The sequence below is a fragment of the Chiroxiphia lanceolata genome, chromosome 2 (assembly GCF_009829145.1).
Source record: "Chiroxiphia lanceolata isolate bChiLan1 chromosome 2, bChiLan1.pri, whole genome shotgun sequence".
Lineage (NCBI taxonomy): Eukaryota > Metazoa > Chordata > Aves > Passeriformes > Pipridae > Chiroxiphia > Chiroxiphia lanceolata.
This window is the reverse complement of record NC_045638.1, coordinates 76306658-76323225: the sequence shown is the minus strand read 5'-3', so window position 1 is coordinate 76323225 and position 16568 is coordinate 76306658. Positions and strand designations below refer to the sequence as shown.

The 16568-nt window shown below is 42.4% G+C and overlaps 1 protein-coding gene across 1 annotated transcript in view; it reads left to right on the top strand.

The window, feature by feature from the left end:
- Nucleotides 1–5069: 5069 nt before the first annotated feature.
- Nucleotides 5070–16568, top strand: part of DDX10 (DEAD-box helicase 10) — a 159927-nt gene continuing 148428 nt past the window's right edge. Inside the window, exons 1-4 of the mRNA XM_032680229.1 lie at nucleotides 5070–5274; nucleotides 14003–14063; nucleotides 14311–14441; nucleotides 16120–16278. Coding sequence (XP_032536120.1) covers nucleotides 5092–5274; nucleotides 14003–14063; nucleotides 14311–14441; nucleotides 16120–16278 — 534 coding nt within the window. The 5' untranslated portion in view covers nucleotides 5070–5091. The remainder of the gene's footprint in view (nucleotides 5275–14002; nucleotides 14064–14310; nucleotides 14442–16119; nucleotides 16279–16568) is intronic.

The window sequence follows — 16568 nt, the reverse complement described above, 5'->3', positions numbered from 1 at the left end:
CTGAGAGCACTGATTTTTTTCAGCCTGCAGTGTTCAGACTAATACTTCTAGGATGAACTGAAATGCAGTCCTGAGCCCATAGGCAGGGGCTGGGAGAGAACCTCGGGGAGGCTTGGCAGCGACAGTAAGGTCCAGAAGTTGGCCTGACATCTGCCCTAAGACTCATCTCTTCTCTGAACAATTCTGGTCATCCTGCCTAATTATGCTAATTTAAAGTGATTTTTCTTTTTCCAAGTAGGATTACCATTTTTCTATGTCGTACTGTACATCCTTTAGACACATAAAATTTTCATAGGAACATTACTTCTATTAAAAATGACTCACAAAGCTGACTGTCATTTTCATATTTTTTTCAAAATATTCTGAAGTTCCATTGTAGTACTGTAAATATTACATTGAAGATCCATCCTTTCATTGTGGGTATGTCATTCAGAGACACTCAAGCACAATATTGAAATGCAAATTCTCACATGCTTTCTCTCAAATCTTCTGAGGCATAGCAAGTTAGCCTTGGAAAATAAGGAGAAGGGTGTCAAGAGCCTCTTGGTTGAGGAAATTCTCCTAGTACAGGGTTGTTTCACTGAGAAAGGATTTAGTGGTGTTTCATTGACAACTGGTACTTGTGGGGTCACTTCTTTTGGTTTGCTGATTACTTTTTTAGGTAGGTGATCAAGATTCTGTGGAAAAATTGAAAGATAACAGGTTAGTACAAAACAATCAAGGATTTAATAGGAATGTCAAAATTTAACTTGAACACACACAGTGATTTTTAAAAAAATATTATTATCAAATAAAATCAACCCTTAGTTATCTTAAATTCCTGAAGAGATTTGCAGTGGAAATGTTTAACTGGGGTACATGGTATGTGAATGAGACTATGCACCTGCATGAGGCACCAGAAGAAATGGCACAGCAGGAGTGCAGGGAGTGATGCATTTGCAGCAAGTCAAGAGATTACAACCAACCACAAAATACAAGAAAGAATATAGGTAAGAATGGGAAATTGGCAAGATTTGGGTGTAGGGCCAACTGTACTAAAATCCTTGGCATGAGGAAAGCTCCACAACGTAAATACAGAACAATAGCAGTGTGATACAACTCAACTTGGCCCTGAGGTTTTCTCAAGAGAGAATATGAAGGATACCAAAGATTGTTCGCCATTGTCAACATTCAGGATGAAGACAGAAAAAGTGCTGAGGGCTTGACGAGGGCAGAGCAAGGGCTGATTACTCCGTGAGAGTCGGGAGTCAAGCCTGGTAACACGGCCCCTGAGTGAGGGAGCAGGGTGTGCTCATGGGTGGCAGCTATGGTCAACCAAGAGTCCAGTTCATCGGACAACATCTGTGGCGATGAGGCAGGTTGAAGGTCAAGCTGGAAAAATCAATTCCCTGGTCAGGATGAGGTCTGGTGGCTATAATCAGGGGCAGACACAGTTGCTGATGACTGGGCATGTCCTCCGTGACAAAGCAGGTCTAAGGTCGAGCCAGGAAGTCAGTTTGCAGCTCAGAGTCCCTGCCAGTGGGGTCTAAGGACAGGCATGGCTGTGGCTGAGCTGGGGACCAACATGACATATGACATAACTCAGGCATGGCCTGAAGGATGCAGAGTGGAGCTATGCCAGGGTGTAGAAGGATGTCTAAGGTGAGGCTGGTCAGGGACATTAAGGTCTATGAGTGCCCTCAGGGCCCTGACCTTAATAGTTGGTGCCCCTTGTCCTCCTCACCATAAATAACCCTTCCCAGACACATAGATGTTTGTGCTTAAGAGTAGGAAAGACTGAGTATGCATGAGAGTGAAATCTATGGAGAACGACTGCTACTAAAACAGGTCTTTATTTTAAAGTAAAAATTTGTTGCCTTCTTCTCTATGGTCTTAGGTAGCCTTGTTACTTTTGTTCTTATAGCCATATTCCCTTTATTTCTCCAAACATCAAGAAAACAACTGTGCTTGAATGATTTTTTTGTCATCTCTCTCTTTCTTTCTCTCTCTCTCTTTTTTTTTCTCAGAAGGATCTCTAATTTTTCCAGAGTATTAGGGATAGTACTATTACAAAACAACTGAAATATACTTGCACATTATAAATAAATCTAATGTCAAATGGAAGAATTTGTTCCTGTATAAGAGGTAAACTTTTATAAATCCCTGTTTTTTTCTCAGGCAAGCCACTCAGGGTGAGAGGACATCAGAGAAAATAGGAAGGCGGTTCCTGGGCCCTTGCAGGCTCCCAGACCTCCAGCATGGGGCCAAGAGGCTCTCCCTCCAGCATTTTACCTTCTACCGTGGGACACAGGACAGGGCAAACTAATTATTAAAAAGCATCAGAAACATATAAGCATAACTAACAGTGGTTTTTATGACAGCAGCATTAAAAGTTTTTTAGAAACTGGGTAGCAAGATATTATTTTCCATATAATTTTTTTTCATTGAGGATTTATGTCTGTAGTGACTCACAGACCACTGCTGCTGTTCTGCTATGAGAGAGGTGAGCCCTGTAGGTAAAACATAGAACAGGCAAAGAAAGACAGCATGTTCAAACAGAACACTTTTACCTGTACATTTGCTTACAAAAAGATTAAACATCCCAGCGCTGCAAAAGCAGGAATTCTACACAGGAGGGTTTTTGCTTGTTTGTTTTTCTATTACAGGCAGACAGACAACATGCTTAAAGTGGCAACTGAGCCCTGTGACAGTCTGACTTTGTTCTGTATGTCAAGTTAATGTGCTGTAACTGTGGGAAAGATGTGCCACCTCCCTGAAGCACGTCCTTTGGGGTGGAACAGCATCTCCTGCAAACAGCTCTTTATCAGGTAGTCCTGGACAAAACCATTTTTATTGCAAGAAAAAAACCATCAGTATCTTTCCTTAATCATCTGAATAGCAATAAACCCTTAGAGAAAACCATTGCATTCAAAGCTGTACCTTGGAGGAGAGATCTCACTGGAGCATGTTTAAGGGAGATTTTTCCAGCTCTTCTTGAAATTAGAAACTTAATGTATTTTAAAGGGAAAACAACCATTTCTATAATCATAGGTTTCCCTAATCTCAGGGAGGAGGGAAAACATCTTTCAGTGATACACTCAACATACGTATAGCAAAAGTAGAGCAAATTAAGAGACACTCCCTTTTCCCTCGGCTTTCTGGAATTCCAAACCCTCATCAGAGACCGTAATTATTTTGGGAGTCTTTCACTCTTCCCCTCATTAACATGTTTACTTCCTTCTCATACCATTGCATAAATATGTTTGTAATTTTCTCTTCCTGATGTGGCACAATAATTCCGCAGCCTGTTTTTGTTTTTAATTCTGTGTGATGATGAGGTGTTAAAACTGACTCAGCGAACTGCAGAGCGATGCAGACCTTACTGTAGGGAGGGGATAAGAATTGGTGCACATAAAGAAACGTAATATAAATTTGCAGGTTGATTAAGTCTAGTTCCTTTGAGAGATATGTGGCCCTTATAAAGTCCAGCCTTACATCACACAGCATAAAACAACTCTGCCCAATTGCAGTTTTCCCTGCAATACTTTGCCAGCCCTTTTCATAGTTCAAGGCTCTGAGCCAAGGCCATTAAACTTGATTACAGCTGTATTGTGAAGGGTCAAGGCACACATCAGAGCTTGAATCCAGCATCTTAAACACAAGGTTCACTGTATGTCTTCCAATTGTGTTTTGATTTTTGAAATTTGTCAGTTTTTCCCTGTAATGAATTAGAAAATAATGCATAAACAGACTTGCCACAGAACCCTTCCTCCCAGTTCCAGCTCCAGAGTACTCCATCCAGCTCTGAGTTCCTCAGTACGTGAAAGACATGGACCTGTTGCAATGAATTCAGAGCAGGCCATGAAGATGATCAGATAGAGCACCTCTCCTACGAAGACAGGCTGAGGGCTGGGTTTTTTGGCATGGAGAAGGCTCCAGGGAGACCTTTTAACAGCCTTCCTGTACCTTAAAGGGGGCTTATGACACCAAGTTGAGTGGCGTGGTTGACACTCTGGGATGCCATTCAGTGGGACCTGGACAAGCTTGAGAAATGGGTCCATGGGAATCTCATAAGGTTCAATGAGACCAAGTACAAGGTGCTGCACCTGGGTCAGGACAACCCACAGCATCACTACAGGCTGGAGGATGAACAGATGCAGAGCAGCCCTGCTGAGAAGGACTTGCAGTTGCTGATGGATCAGACTGGACATGAGCCAAAAATGTGGCCTTGCAACCCAGAAAGCCAATTGTATCCTGGGCTGCATCAGAAGCAGCGTAACCAGCAGGTCAAGGGAGGGGATTCTGATCCTCTACTCCACTCTAGTGAAATCCCACCTGCAGTGCTGCATACAGCTCTGAGGTCCTCAGCACAGAAAGGACATCAACCTGGTGGAGCGACTCTACAGGAGAGCCATCAAGATGTGATTAGAGGGATGGAGCACCTCTTCTATGAGGAAAGGCTGAGACAATTGGGATTGTTCAGCCTGGAAAAGAGAAGGCTGTGGGGTGACCTAACTGCAGCCTTCCAGTACCCGAAGGGAACCTACGAGAAAGACGGAGAGAGACTATTTACAAGGCCATGTAGTTCCAGGACAAAGGGGAATGGTTTTAAACTGGAAGAGAGGAGGTGCAGATTAGGTATTAGGAAGAACCTTCACTGTGAGGATGGTGAGGCACCGGAACAGGTTGCCCAAAGAAGCTGTGGATGTCCCATCCCTGGAAGTGTTCAAGGCCAGGCTGGATGGTGCTTGGAGCAATTTGAGCTAGTGGAAGGTGCCCCTGACCCTGCCAGGGAGGTTGGACTAGGCGATCTTTAAGGTCCCTTCCAAGCCAAACCACTCTGATCTTTAAGGTCCCTTCCAAGCCAAACCATTCTATGATTCCATGACGTCTTATAAAAAAGAGCGAGAGCAACCAACATCTCATTTCTGGGGTCGTATTACACGAACAGTAATTTTTCTTCCACCCTCGCGCGCCCCTCTTCCGCCCCCCCCCCCCCCCCCCACCGCCGGGGACCTTTTGGCCCCGCCCCCGGCGGCGCCGCGCGGGTGACGCGCTGTGTCTGCGCCAGCCCCGCCCCGCGGCCGCGCGGGTGCTGCGCGTGGCGGCAGCATGGGCCGGGCCGGCGGGAGCGGCGGGGCGGCGGCGATGGACGCGGTGCGCAGCTTCGAGCGCTGGAAGAAGAAATACACCCGGCGGACGAAGAGGCTGCGGCTGCAGCGCAAGGAGAGGAAGCGACCCGAGTGGCAAGTAGAACGGGAGAACATCGCCCGCCTGGTGCAGCGCTACCCCGAGGTACGGCCGGGCCGGTCCGGGGAGCGAGGGGCTCTGTGTGCGGGGCGGGGGCGGGCGTGCGGGCAGGCACGACGGTCCTGCGGAAAAGCGGCTCCCCTCCTCGTGTGGCGCGTCTCGGGGTAGGGCTGGGAGGAGGAGGGAGGGTATCTGTGTGCGAGTCCTGGGCAGGCGTGGGGAAGCCCCAGTGGTTGGCAGGCTGGTCCTCTGGTTGTCGGTGGGGCCTGTAGGTCACAGGCGTGTCGGGTGATACTGCTGTATGGCAGGCAGGATGGCTTTTTACCTCCACGAGGCAGGGATGATGCATGGATGATTGTTTTCCTTTTTTTCCCCAGGCAGAGGAGGAGGGGGGAGTGGTTCTGGTGGAGGTGACTGGCTGTGGAGCCTGGCAGTGGGACCCTCATGGGAGAGTGGGTGGTGGAGAGTGCAGCGAGGAGGACGAGGAGGCTGAAGCAGGTGGTGGAAACGGTTTGCATGCAGTGGCATTTGACCCTTCTGACCAGGCAGCATGCCTGTTTCCGTGTTGGAGGTGGGACACGTTTGTCTCCAAAGAAGATGCCCGACAAACAAACATCACACTAGAGGAGTGTGTTGTTTAACCTCAAGTCAGGAAATAGGTTTTTGAATACCAGAGCTGAAGTCAGTGCTGTTGGTTTTGTTGCCCAGATTTCCTTGAATTCCTGTAGGAGATAGTCGGCTTTTGAATGCTACCGATATGTGGAAAGTACTGTAATTGTGGATAACGGGTTAGATGTGCTCTGCCTGTGATGCTGCTCTACCTCCTGCCAAACTTTTGCTGACTTTGTAGCTGCTGCTTGGGAGGAACAGGGCAGTTCTGCTTGGTTACACAGTGCTCGGCATAGCTGGTGGTAATCACTTTTTGGTGGTTGTAATTTGATCGAGCAGAAAGTAATGATGAGAGGCATAGAAGAAACGCATGTGTTACTGTGAAGAGGTCACGTTAGCTCCTTTGGTTAAGATTCAGCAAGTTGGTATTCTTAAGCTTAACTTGCTTTACTGTTTGAAAGCAAATGGTATGCTTCCAATGATGGTCATATTACTGTTTTGAATTACAGATTATTTCTCAAGGGAAAAAAAAGGTCTTCTAATTCATTGGCTTTTCATTTTTTGATAAAAATTAAAGATTGTAACTATGTAAATGATTAGTACATTCTGTTGTGCATAAATTTTGAGTTAACTTGTTTTGGCAATATCTTTCTATTCACTGTAGAAATAGTCAGCTTTCACAGTTACAGCTGGAATTGTTAGAAGCTTGTATTTTTCCGAGTGGGATGACCACTGATAGGTGTGTGTCTTTATGGAATGAAAAACATCCTACATTACTACAATACTGTTGGACTGTTTCTATAACCTAGACTTGAGATGGTTGCCTCTGCATGGTCTCTGGAGGGTCCATGTCTGAGCAAGAGGGAGAAACTGAGTTATAGCAACTTGGCAAAGGCTGTTTATAGAGTTTGTAAACTCTCTACACAGCTCCCTGTGTAGACACCTATAGGCGGACCTATTGTTTATATACCAAATTGCAGTATATATACAATAGATTGCTTTGTATTTCTGTGTATTTGAATGCAGACGGGGAGTTGTGTAATGAAATTAATTTTGCATGTTGTCAGGCCCTGATAGTTTCTCCATTTAATAATAGTGTGCATTCATCTACCGCCACCACCTGCGTCTCCTAGAACGCTTCCATCAGCGCTGCCTCCGTACAATCCTTAACATCCACTGGTCTGATTATGTGACCAATACATCTGTACTAGAGCAAGCAGCTGTCACTAGTATTGAGGCCATGTTACTGAGAACGCAGCTGCGATGGGCAGGGCACGTCTCAAGGATGAAGGACCACCGCCTCCCTAAGATCCTGCTCTATGGTGAACTTGCCACTGGCTGCCGCATGAGAGGAGCCCCGAAGAAAAGATACAAGGACTCCCTGAAACAACATCTCAGCCTTGGCCATATTGATCACCATAACTGGTCTACTCTGGCCTCCAATCGGGAGGCCTGGAGACACACCATCTATAACGCAGCTGTCTCCTTTGAGAACTCACGCAGGATCACTCTCGAGGAAAAAAGGCAACGCAGAAAGAACCGTGTCTTGCAGATCACACCATCTAAGGAGTCTTTCTGCTGTGCCTTTTGCAATCGGATATGTCTGTCACGTATTGGCCTCATAAGCCACCAGCGTGCCTGCAGCAAATGTGGATAGTGCCTTCCCAAATCTTCGTTCGCGAAGCCCAGCCATGATGATGATTTACTAGATAATGCCATATGCAAAGTAGGCTACTGTGTTCTGTTAGGGTACTATGGCAATATCTAGCTATTCTTTCTTCTCTATCTCTTGTTTTGGAGTCCCATCACTAGACTTAATACTCTGAGCAGTAGATAAAGTGATTGAATTTAGGGGTTGGCTTTTCCTCTAATGTAGTAGATACATGTGATCCGAAGTTTAAGCGGTATGTTACTCCTGTGCACTGAAATTACATGTGTATGGTATGGACATATTGAGAGGTAGGAGGAGGATCAACACAATCATCAACTGCAGGAACTGCTGGCTATTTAGCTTTTATTTTTTTTCCTATGAGACCGAATGGCTAAACGTGACACCTATTAATAGAATCATAGAATTGTTTAGGTTGGAAAAGACCTCTAAGGTCAAGTCCAACTGTTATGTCCCCAAGTACCACATTCACATGTTTTTTGAACACTTCCAGGGTTGACAATTCCATTTCTTCCCCAGGAGGTCTATTCCAATGCCTGACCCTGTCATGTGTCCTAATGACAGTGATGACAATGAAAAATCCTGATTGCTTAGAAGGACACAGCAAGAATGCATGAAGTAGAAGATTTATTTTGGGCATTCAATCTCAGAGATGAAGTGACAGAAATATTTTAAAAAATATCTCTGGGAAACTGGCTCCCAGAAGCTGGCTGGGAAGCTCCTCCACTCAGTGCTGCCTCTGCCACTTTGTTGTCCCTATACCCAGCTTATTTGTTCTCCATATACAGTTTTGCCATATTTATGCTGTGTGTGTATTAAATCCCTACACGCATCCCTATCTATTATCGTAGTTCTTATGGGGAAAAATTGCTTTGCTATCTGTTGTACCACTCTGCTTTGCAGGAAAGTGTCCCTGGCTGATAGTGGAGAATGACTGTGTTGCTCACAGATGTATATTAGCAGCAGAGGAGTTCAGAAGAAACACACAAGCAATGAGGGGATGATAAGGAGATGATAGAGCCTCTTTTTTCCATAATGAGGTCAATATTCCTTTCTTATCCTCAATAATTTTGGGGTGGTACATCTGGACTATGGTGGGTAGGTGTGCAATTCTCAGACTTTTTAATTTGGTTAGTCCCCTGTTGCCGTGGGATTTAGGTGCTGAAAAAATCTCCCGGAGCAATTAATTAGGGGTGAGATAAGAAAGGGTTTATTTGCCAAGGCAGAAGATGTTACAAGACACCAGCCCCCGTGCCCGAGAGGTTACATTTTATAATACCATCCATCCAATCCCAGATGTGTCCACCCTGTGGCCTTTACTCTGGTCCACCCCGGGGTCCACCCCCTGAAATGGGTCTGGGGTGCATTTCGAGACCACCTACTTCATCACCTTCACCATCATCAGAGCACAAAGGGTACATAGTTACCTGATTCTTGACTTCATTCTGTGGTTTAGGCCCAGATATGCTGTTCTGTCAACTGTCTAGGCCTTGCCTTGACAGAAGACTAAACATTTCTATTAGATTTGGGGCTATAAGTGATATAGGGAGGATAGAATGGGGTAAGAGGGTTAAGGAATGTATAAACAAGGGTGCTACAGGGAAAAGGATAAGGGACAAGGGACAAAGGAGGGAGGTTGCTGCTTTTAAAACTTACAAGTTTTACCAATATTAGAAGAATAAAAAACCATTAGGGGCTTAAGGCATCACCCCATTGAGATTTTCTGCAGTAGTCTGTTCCTGTACTCTTAGCATTAACTATTTTGTGTAATACTTAAGTGCAGTCACTTTTCCCTGAAGCACACCCTATACCTTTGACACTTGCATTCAATTTCCACTCATTCTACATAGATTTGTCTTTATACTGGCTTTATGGTCACCTCTGTCAGTTGCTTCCCTGAATACCTGCATTTATTTGCTATATATATGGCTATGTGAATGTGTAGAGATGCTTCTGTGTCACTAATGTGACTGCACATGTGCCTGTTTCTGGGCATGGGTAATAATTCTGTGTCTCTATGGACCTTGGAGTGGAATAGGTAAGAATTGGGTAGTGGGAGGTTGTGTTTGTGTGTATTTTTAGAGGTTGAAGAAAAGAGGCTGGTAGTGGTCAGGTATATGTCCGCCAGAATTAAGGCAAGGTAAACATATGTTAGTGTTAGGATGGTGCTGGGGGCTCCTGGTGTCAACGCTTCTGGGGTTCTGCTGTCCTCTAGCTCCAGGAGTCTCCTGCCTGTGAACATTCAGGCAGGAGACTGCCAAGCTTTTTATCTTCTGTCCTTCAGATCTTCTTTTCTGGTCCCTAGCATGGTTTTCCACTTCGTCTCCAGTGTTTCTTCTATATTACCCTGGATTTGGTTAAAGTGGGAGTGGGGATTGTGAGGAAGCACCATGTGCTTGGATCTAAAGGGGTCTCCAGTGAGTTCTGCGTAAGGTAGATCTCTTCTTAGGGACAAGAGAGCTAGAAAGCTCTTTGGTAAGCTCCTCTCTGTGAAGTGCACTGGCTGGGGTCCCTGTCATGCAGGCTCTGTGCTTTTCTCATGAATGTGGCATGGAATTGGGGTAGCATGGCTGATGGATGCACGAAGATCCACCTTGCCCTCCTGTCTATAATTTCCTGTGTGAGAATGTCTGCAGTGGGTAAATAAGACAAAATTAATAATGAAGAGGTAACCAATATACTTTGTTACTGGTTTTTTTTTAATTTGTTGATGTGATGGCAAATGCGTGGCAGCATAGATGCAAAATGTGAAATTTAGTTTCAATGGGTCCAAATCATGGGACCATTTTCTGTGTTATGTGTTCATAGGTGGTCTGTTGTCTGTTGATCCAGTGACTTCATTGCCTAATTGTCAGGCCATTGATGGACATGGTCCTTTGCATCCAGTTGTGGTCATGGAAAGTATTGAGCACCTAACTGATGTGCTGGTGAGCTGTTTATGAAAAATTCTTTTAGTGTGCTTTATATCAAATTAGTTGAGTTAGGTCAGAATGGCATTTGAAATATTTGAAATGAGCTGGCTCCTCTTACAAGTATAGATTCCCAGCAGATTAGCAGAAGTAGTAACTTCTAGCAGGGAAACAAGCTAAGTAGAAGTTGGTGGTGTTTTCCACTGGTGCATGTAGATATAAAATAGAGCTGTCAGAAAATCTACCTCTAACACCGGGTCTTCTTATGCCTGCCATTTGGACTTGACTTAAAAATAAGCCAGTATTTTTTGAGTTTAAGGGTACTACTGCATATCCTTCTTCTGCTTCTAGGAGTCTGTAGGGCAGAGAAATAATAGAGGAAGCTTTGTGACACGGCCTCTCCTAACATTCCTCGCTCTTTTAATAGTGTTCTCACTTCTTTTCCTTGGACATCTTTAAAAGAGCTAGGCTTTTGCATGCAATGATTTTTAAATTGATTTAGAAAAGTTTAAGGTGGAGGAGCAGAACAATGTTTGGTTTTTTTTGATTAATATTTCTGTTCTTACTGAGTCGTCTAGAGTTAAAAAGAAGTTGAGTACTGAAATACTTTGTGTCCTTAATTATTTAGAACAATTTCACATTGGTGTAATAGCCTGTTTAATATTTTACAAACCTTCTAAAATCTATCGCTTCAGTTGCACATAATCAATTGTGTGAATTCTTTTTTGATGTTGGTAAGATACTTTTCCCTTCTGTAGGCATACTGTTTTCCTAGTTACAGTTTCTTGGTTGAAATTAAACCAAAGCTGTATACATAACTCAGTTGTGATTGTTTAGCATGTGAGACTGGGAATTAGCCAAATATTTCATGTGATATATAGTGTCTTCAAAATTATCAATTGAATTTGGAAATACTTTTCAAAATTTCCAATTTGTGCAAGTCAAAAAAAGACTTTTAAAATGGTGATTTCTGAGAATAGTTTTCCCTCCTCCCAAATAACATTTCCGAAAGTTTAATTGTTCTGCTAGGGTACAGTGAAAGCTTGAAATTTGTCTTGCAATAACTATGTCTTGAAATATGTTGAAACTAGGTTTTAGTAAGGGTGTTATTACCTTTTATCTATTTTTATCTTTTATTATAGGGATTAAATTAACATATTAAATTACTTATCTTGATTTTATTAGAGAGAACTAGCCTGAAAAGAGTGGTGTCATGATTTAGATGCTTTAAACATCTATAACCCCTCAGTTTTCTATAACAGGCAGAGCCTGTAGAAGGCTTGGTACTTCAAGTAGATATAAAGCTCATTTGACAGCTTGGTAACCCTTCATCTGAGGCCTTCTTTGAAATTGTTATCACAAGATGTCAAGAAGATCTGAGGACCATTTTGCTTGGTTCCTGTGTTGGGAGATTTCTGTTCAGCAGTCTGTTAGAATGAAATGATACTAGTTAGAAAAGCAGGAAGTGTGTAAGCTTTGAGTTTGACATTTGGAAATCTCAGTTTATGGATTCTAGTCAATATGCATTCAAAGCTGTGTAGTCTACCTTCCTCTTTTTCAGCTCAGGCTTTATAGACTATTTTTTTTTTTCCTTGAGTTCTGTGTTTTTGTTCAGCCGTGCTACTATTAGTTGTGAACTTTACCAGTCAAAGCTGTTCACATTTTTTAATTACCACCTAACTGCTAGAACAGTTGCAAATATTATGTTTTTCTCAAAATCTCTACTTGACATCTCAACATCTTTTTAAATCGTTGAGCCAACTCATGGACTGAAACACATGCTGTGTAATTAATTACACATGTGTGTGTAATTAACAGCTGTCAAGTATGGATGGATACAGAGAAGTAAATTAGCACAGTGAACTACTTTTTTAGTGTCTGGGGTTCTTTTTACCTTGTGGGACAGCTCTAAAAAGTAAGTACACCAAGTGCTAGAGATTGGTGAATCTGGTGAGCTTCAGGACACTGAAGCTTGTGCCTCTCCTGTCTCAATCAGGTTGATGCAATATTGCTGCAGTTCTGGGTGTCCATATCTGCCCTGCAACGAGGGTGAGTGTATCTTCCCAGTAGATGTGCCTGGGTACACACATGTCCAGCCACAGCTGAACACAGACAGAGCAGTGCCTTTATTGGCACACACACAGAGTGCTTGCACACAATAAATATGGGCGGCAGGTGCTGTTCCTCTCTGTCTGATGAGGATTAACATCCACTAGTGAAATATGTACTCACAACTGGCATTAGCTACTCAGCCCCAGAGCTGGCCTCAGGCCCCAGTTTTCCCAGGTGCTGGCACTGGCACCCTCCAGCCTCTGAGGTTTGTGGTCCCATTCTGGTTACCGGCACTGGGCTCAAGTACTGCTGTCCACTCATCCCACTTGAAGGTTGCTGGTGGTCTCTCACGCAGGCTTAGAACAGACAGTGTGCCCACAAAGAAAGTCAATGGAAAGAATGTAAGAGTAATTATTTTTATTGTTATTACAGTTAATAAAATAAATGATATTATGTAAAAATATTTAGTAAGACTGTAGGGCAGGCTGTAGTGATGAGGTACAGGGAAGTGTGTACTGACCAGCTAGCTGTCACCCAGACCAGCCCCTTTTTATCCCCTTTTGCCTCTGTTTTCTCATATGGGTTCCTCCTCGGTCCACCTCGATCCTTTCTTTTCCCTGTCTTTGACCCTTACCCTACACATCCCATAACAAGTCTTACACATTCCTACAGCCCCCTTAAAACACCCCCTACGAGGTTGTCCAGTGTCCTCAAATGCTTCCCCCCCACCCTGCTCCCTCTGAGCCTTGTGCACCTGCAGGCACTGATCCCTGCCATTCTGCAGGGCCTTCTGGCGAGGGGGCAGCCCCACTAGTGCCTTGGTGGAGTTCACCGAGGAACCCTGAGCTGACTTCAGTGGTCCCGGGGAACACCTGAGTCAAGGTGCTGTAACTCTATGCAGTGATAATGTCAGTGAGGCACCTTCCCATCAATGTTACACTGGTTCTTACAAAGTCTTTGAGTTCACAGCTGTTAATCTTTAATCACATAACCTAATACTAAACATATCCAAAAGACGCTAGCACCGTAGAGTCAAAATGGAGAACTGGAGTGGTAGAGGTATCTTTCTTATCTGAAGCTATTTCCTGAAGTGTTTGTTTACCAGACCTTTATTCTGCAGGACACTTACCTGCTTTAGTGATGTCCAGTCTCGTACAGCAACTGGAATACACTTCATCCTCATTGCTTCTAGAGATCTGAAAATATAGATGTGAAAAGGACAGCTAAGCTCTAATAAGGTGGAGATGAGAGACCTCCTGAGGTTCTCTTCACTCTAAATTGTTCTGTGATTTCATGATGATCTGAGCTTTAAATTGTGCTATTAACCTGTGTTATTCAAGTATATCTTATTACTTGCTGAACAGCTTTTGGAAGAACGGTGGTTTGGCTTAGGTCAAACTAGTATAGATTGCCTGACTTGGATCAGGTCATACTGAACTACTACGTATTTATGTAAACACCAAATTAAAGAATGCTATTTAATTTCTCTGTTATGGTTAGATTGTAAGCAGTGATCAAAATTATTTTTTTTCAGATAAATGCGAGTGAAATCCAAAGATTTTCAGATTTTCCACTGTCAAAAAAAACCCTAAAAGGTGAGTATGGAAGTTTTCTTTAGAAAATAATGTAAGTAAAAAAGAAATTATTATCTATCTGCATCTGAATGGGTTTTTTTTGCTTTAAATTAAGTTTTAGATAAGTGTTGCTATGTACAGCATTTTCTAAACAGAGGAATAGAGTCTTGGGCCATACAAAACTAAATGAAGTTTTTTTCTTTCTTTTCTTTTTTATTCCTCTTCCCCTCCCACACTCTCTCTTCTCTTCCCACACTGTGCATACTAGGACTGCAGGAAGCTCAGTATCGTGTGGTAACGGAGATACAGAGACAAACCATAGGTTTGGCTTTACAAGGTAAAGATGTACTTGGAGCTGCAAAGACTGGATCAGGCAAAACCTTGGCTTTTATTGTTCCAGTAAGTAATTTATACCCTTCCATTTGTACTCAAACGAAGTTATCCATGAAGTATTGACGTCAGACAGCTTAGGTTAATAGGTCCTGAGAGAAAAGTTAAAATTCAGCTGATCTAAGTGTTCTAAGAAAGCCAAGATACCAATTTAATAAAGCTGCTTGAGGTTCTGAAAGAAGCGTGTTTTTGGCAATAGGAATATTCTGAGACTTAGAAGTTTCATTTTAGTCCTTACATGAATAGACCCTGTGTGATTTAGCAAGTGCTTTGTTTTTCTCTCAGGAATGTTTCCTGGTGCAACTCTAGTTGTTCAATTCTGAAAACTAAATATATGAAGTAGAATGGTGAATTTTCTTCAATTCCTTAGAATTTTTTTTAGATGAGTGGTTTTCACTCCTTTAAAATGTAAGAATTTGGACCTTATATAGCAAACTTAACCTTAGTGATTGTGGACTTCCATGTCCTTGTCTTTTGTGAACTCCTTTGAAATCACTTCTGGGTGCAAGTGGAAAAACTGGATGAAAACCCTTGTCATGGATATATGTGCTTGACAGTTTTACTCAATACATCATGAAATGCATTTAATTTCTTTGTGCTGAAAATATAATTGAGACGTGTGCTAAAAGTGCACATATAAGTGGATACAAATCCCATCATACTATTTTTATATGAAGGGAAAAATAAGTGTTTTGATTATGGAGTTACTTTGTTTTAAACGTTACTTGCATTTTTTTAAGCATAAATTTCTTTGGAGCCTATTTTATCACTAACTATGAGAACAGTAGAAAATTCTTTGAATACTCGCTGTAGTTGAGAAGATTTATGCTTTATGCTGTTTTTTACAAAAGTATTTTTTACTAGTGAAGAATAAAAAATGGAGGAGGATTCAAAAGATTGTCTTGTGAATTTGAGAAACAGAAGTGAGATTGCTCAGTTACTTAATCTAAGAGCAGAAGTACTTTGTTTTACGAACCTTATTTTAAAACAATTTTAGAGAAGAAGAGTGCTAGGAGAGGAGCTGAAGAGATGAAAAATGAAAAAAAAATTAACTGTACAAGGATGTGTAATGGCTTTCAGTATTCCAGAAGGCTTCAGATATTCATACTTGTAAAGTCTTTGTGTTAGGATTAGCTGACTAAGACAGTGTTTCTGCAGTGTGAATTCCTAAGAGAAGGAATAATCCTTGTCTGAACTGCAACTTTAATTGGAGTGCTCTGTATGTAACATGGATAGTACTGCTTCAAACCCATAGCCAGAATTAAAGCTTCAATAACTAATTTTCTTGTAGTTGCTCATTCTGTTTCTGGTTCCCACAAAACCTTACGAGCAGGGAAATTTCTCTTGTTTTTCCACACTAATTTCAATCATCATGTAAATGATTAAGGCCTAATTTCCACAATTTAGCAGGGTAGGATTAATTGTGCAGTAAAGTATTTATGATTTACCACCCATTACTGTCTGTCATAGGTTGGTACTGGAAAACTTTGCTACTGCAAGTATCATTACCATTAGTTAAAATTTTTATATAATCAACGTATGTGAAGTGGACACTGATGTTTCTTCATGTCATTACTTTAGTTAACGTGGCTTTGTCCTTTTTTTAAAGACACTTTTTGTTACAAACTTGTTGTTACACATTTTCCTTCGGAGATTTTTATAGTGTTTATATGTTAATTGTTTTCAGGCTTTGGAACTCCTGTATCGCCAACAGTGGACTTCTGCTGATGGACTGGGAGTTCTGATAATATCGCCGACCCGGGAACTGGCATATCAAACCTTCAAGGTTCTGCGTAAAGTGGGAAAGAATCATGAGTTCTCAGCTGGTCTTGTCATTGGAGGAAAGGTGTGTCCTCTCTTGGAGTTTGCTGTATGGAAGCATAATTGAGTAGTATATTAAGTACTAGTTTAGGAAGGAAACCCTGGGATCAAAAACTCAGGGAAGAGAGCAGTTAATGGGAATATATCAGCGACCCACTTGTTTTCCTGTGTGTACTCTGTCTTTTGAAGCTTTTGCATATTTACAGTCTTCCCAGGTTCCATGACTGAATGGACCTTCCTGCCAAACCTTCCAGGACTGTCTTGTTAAATAACGTTTTGCTTAGGCCGAAAGTGTGAGCATGCTGAAGAAATGGC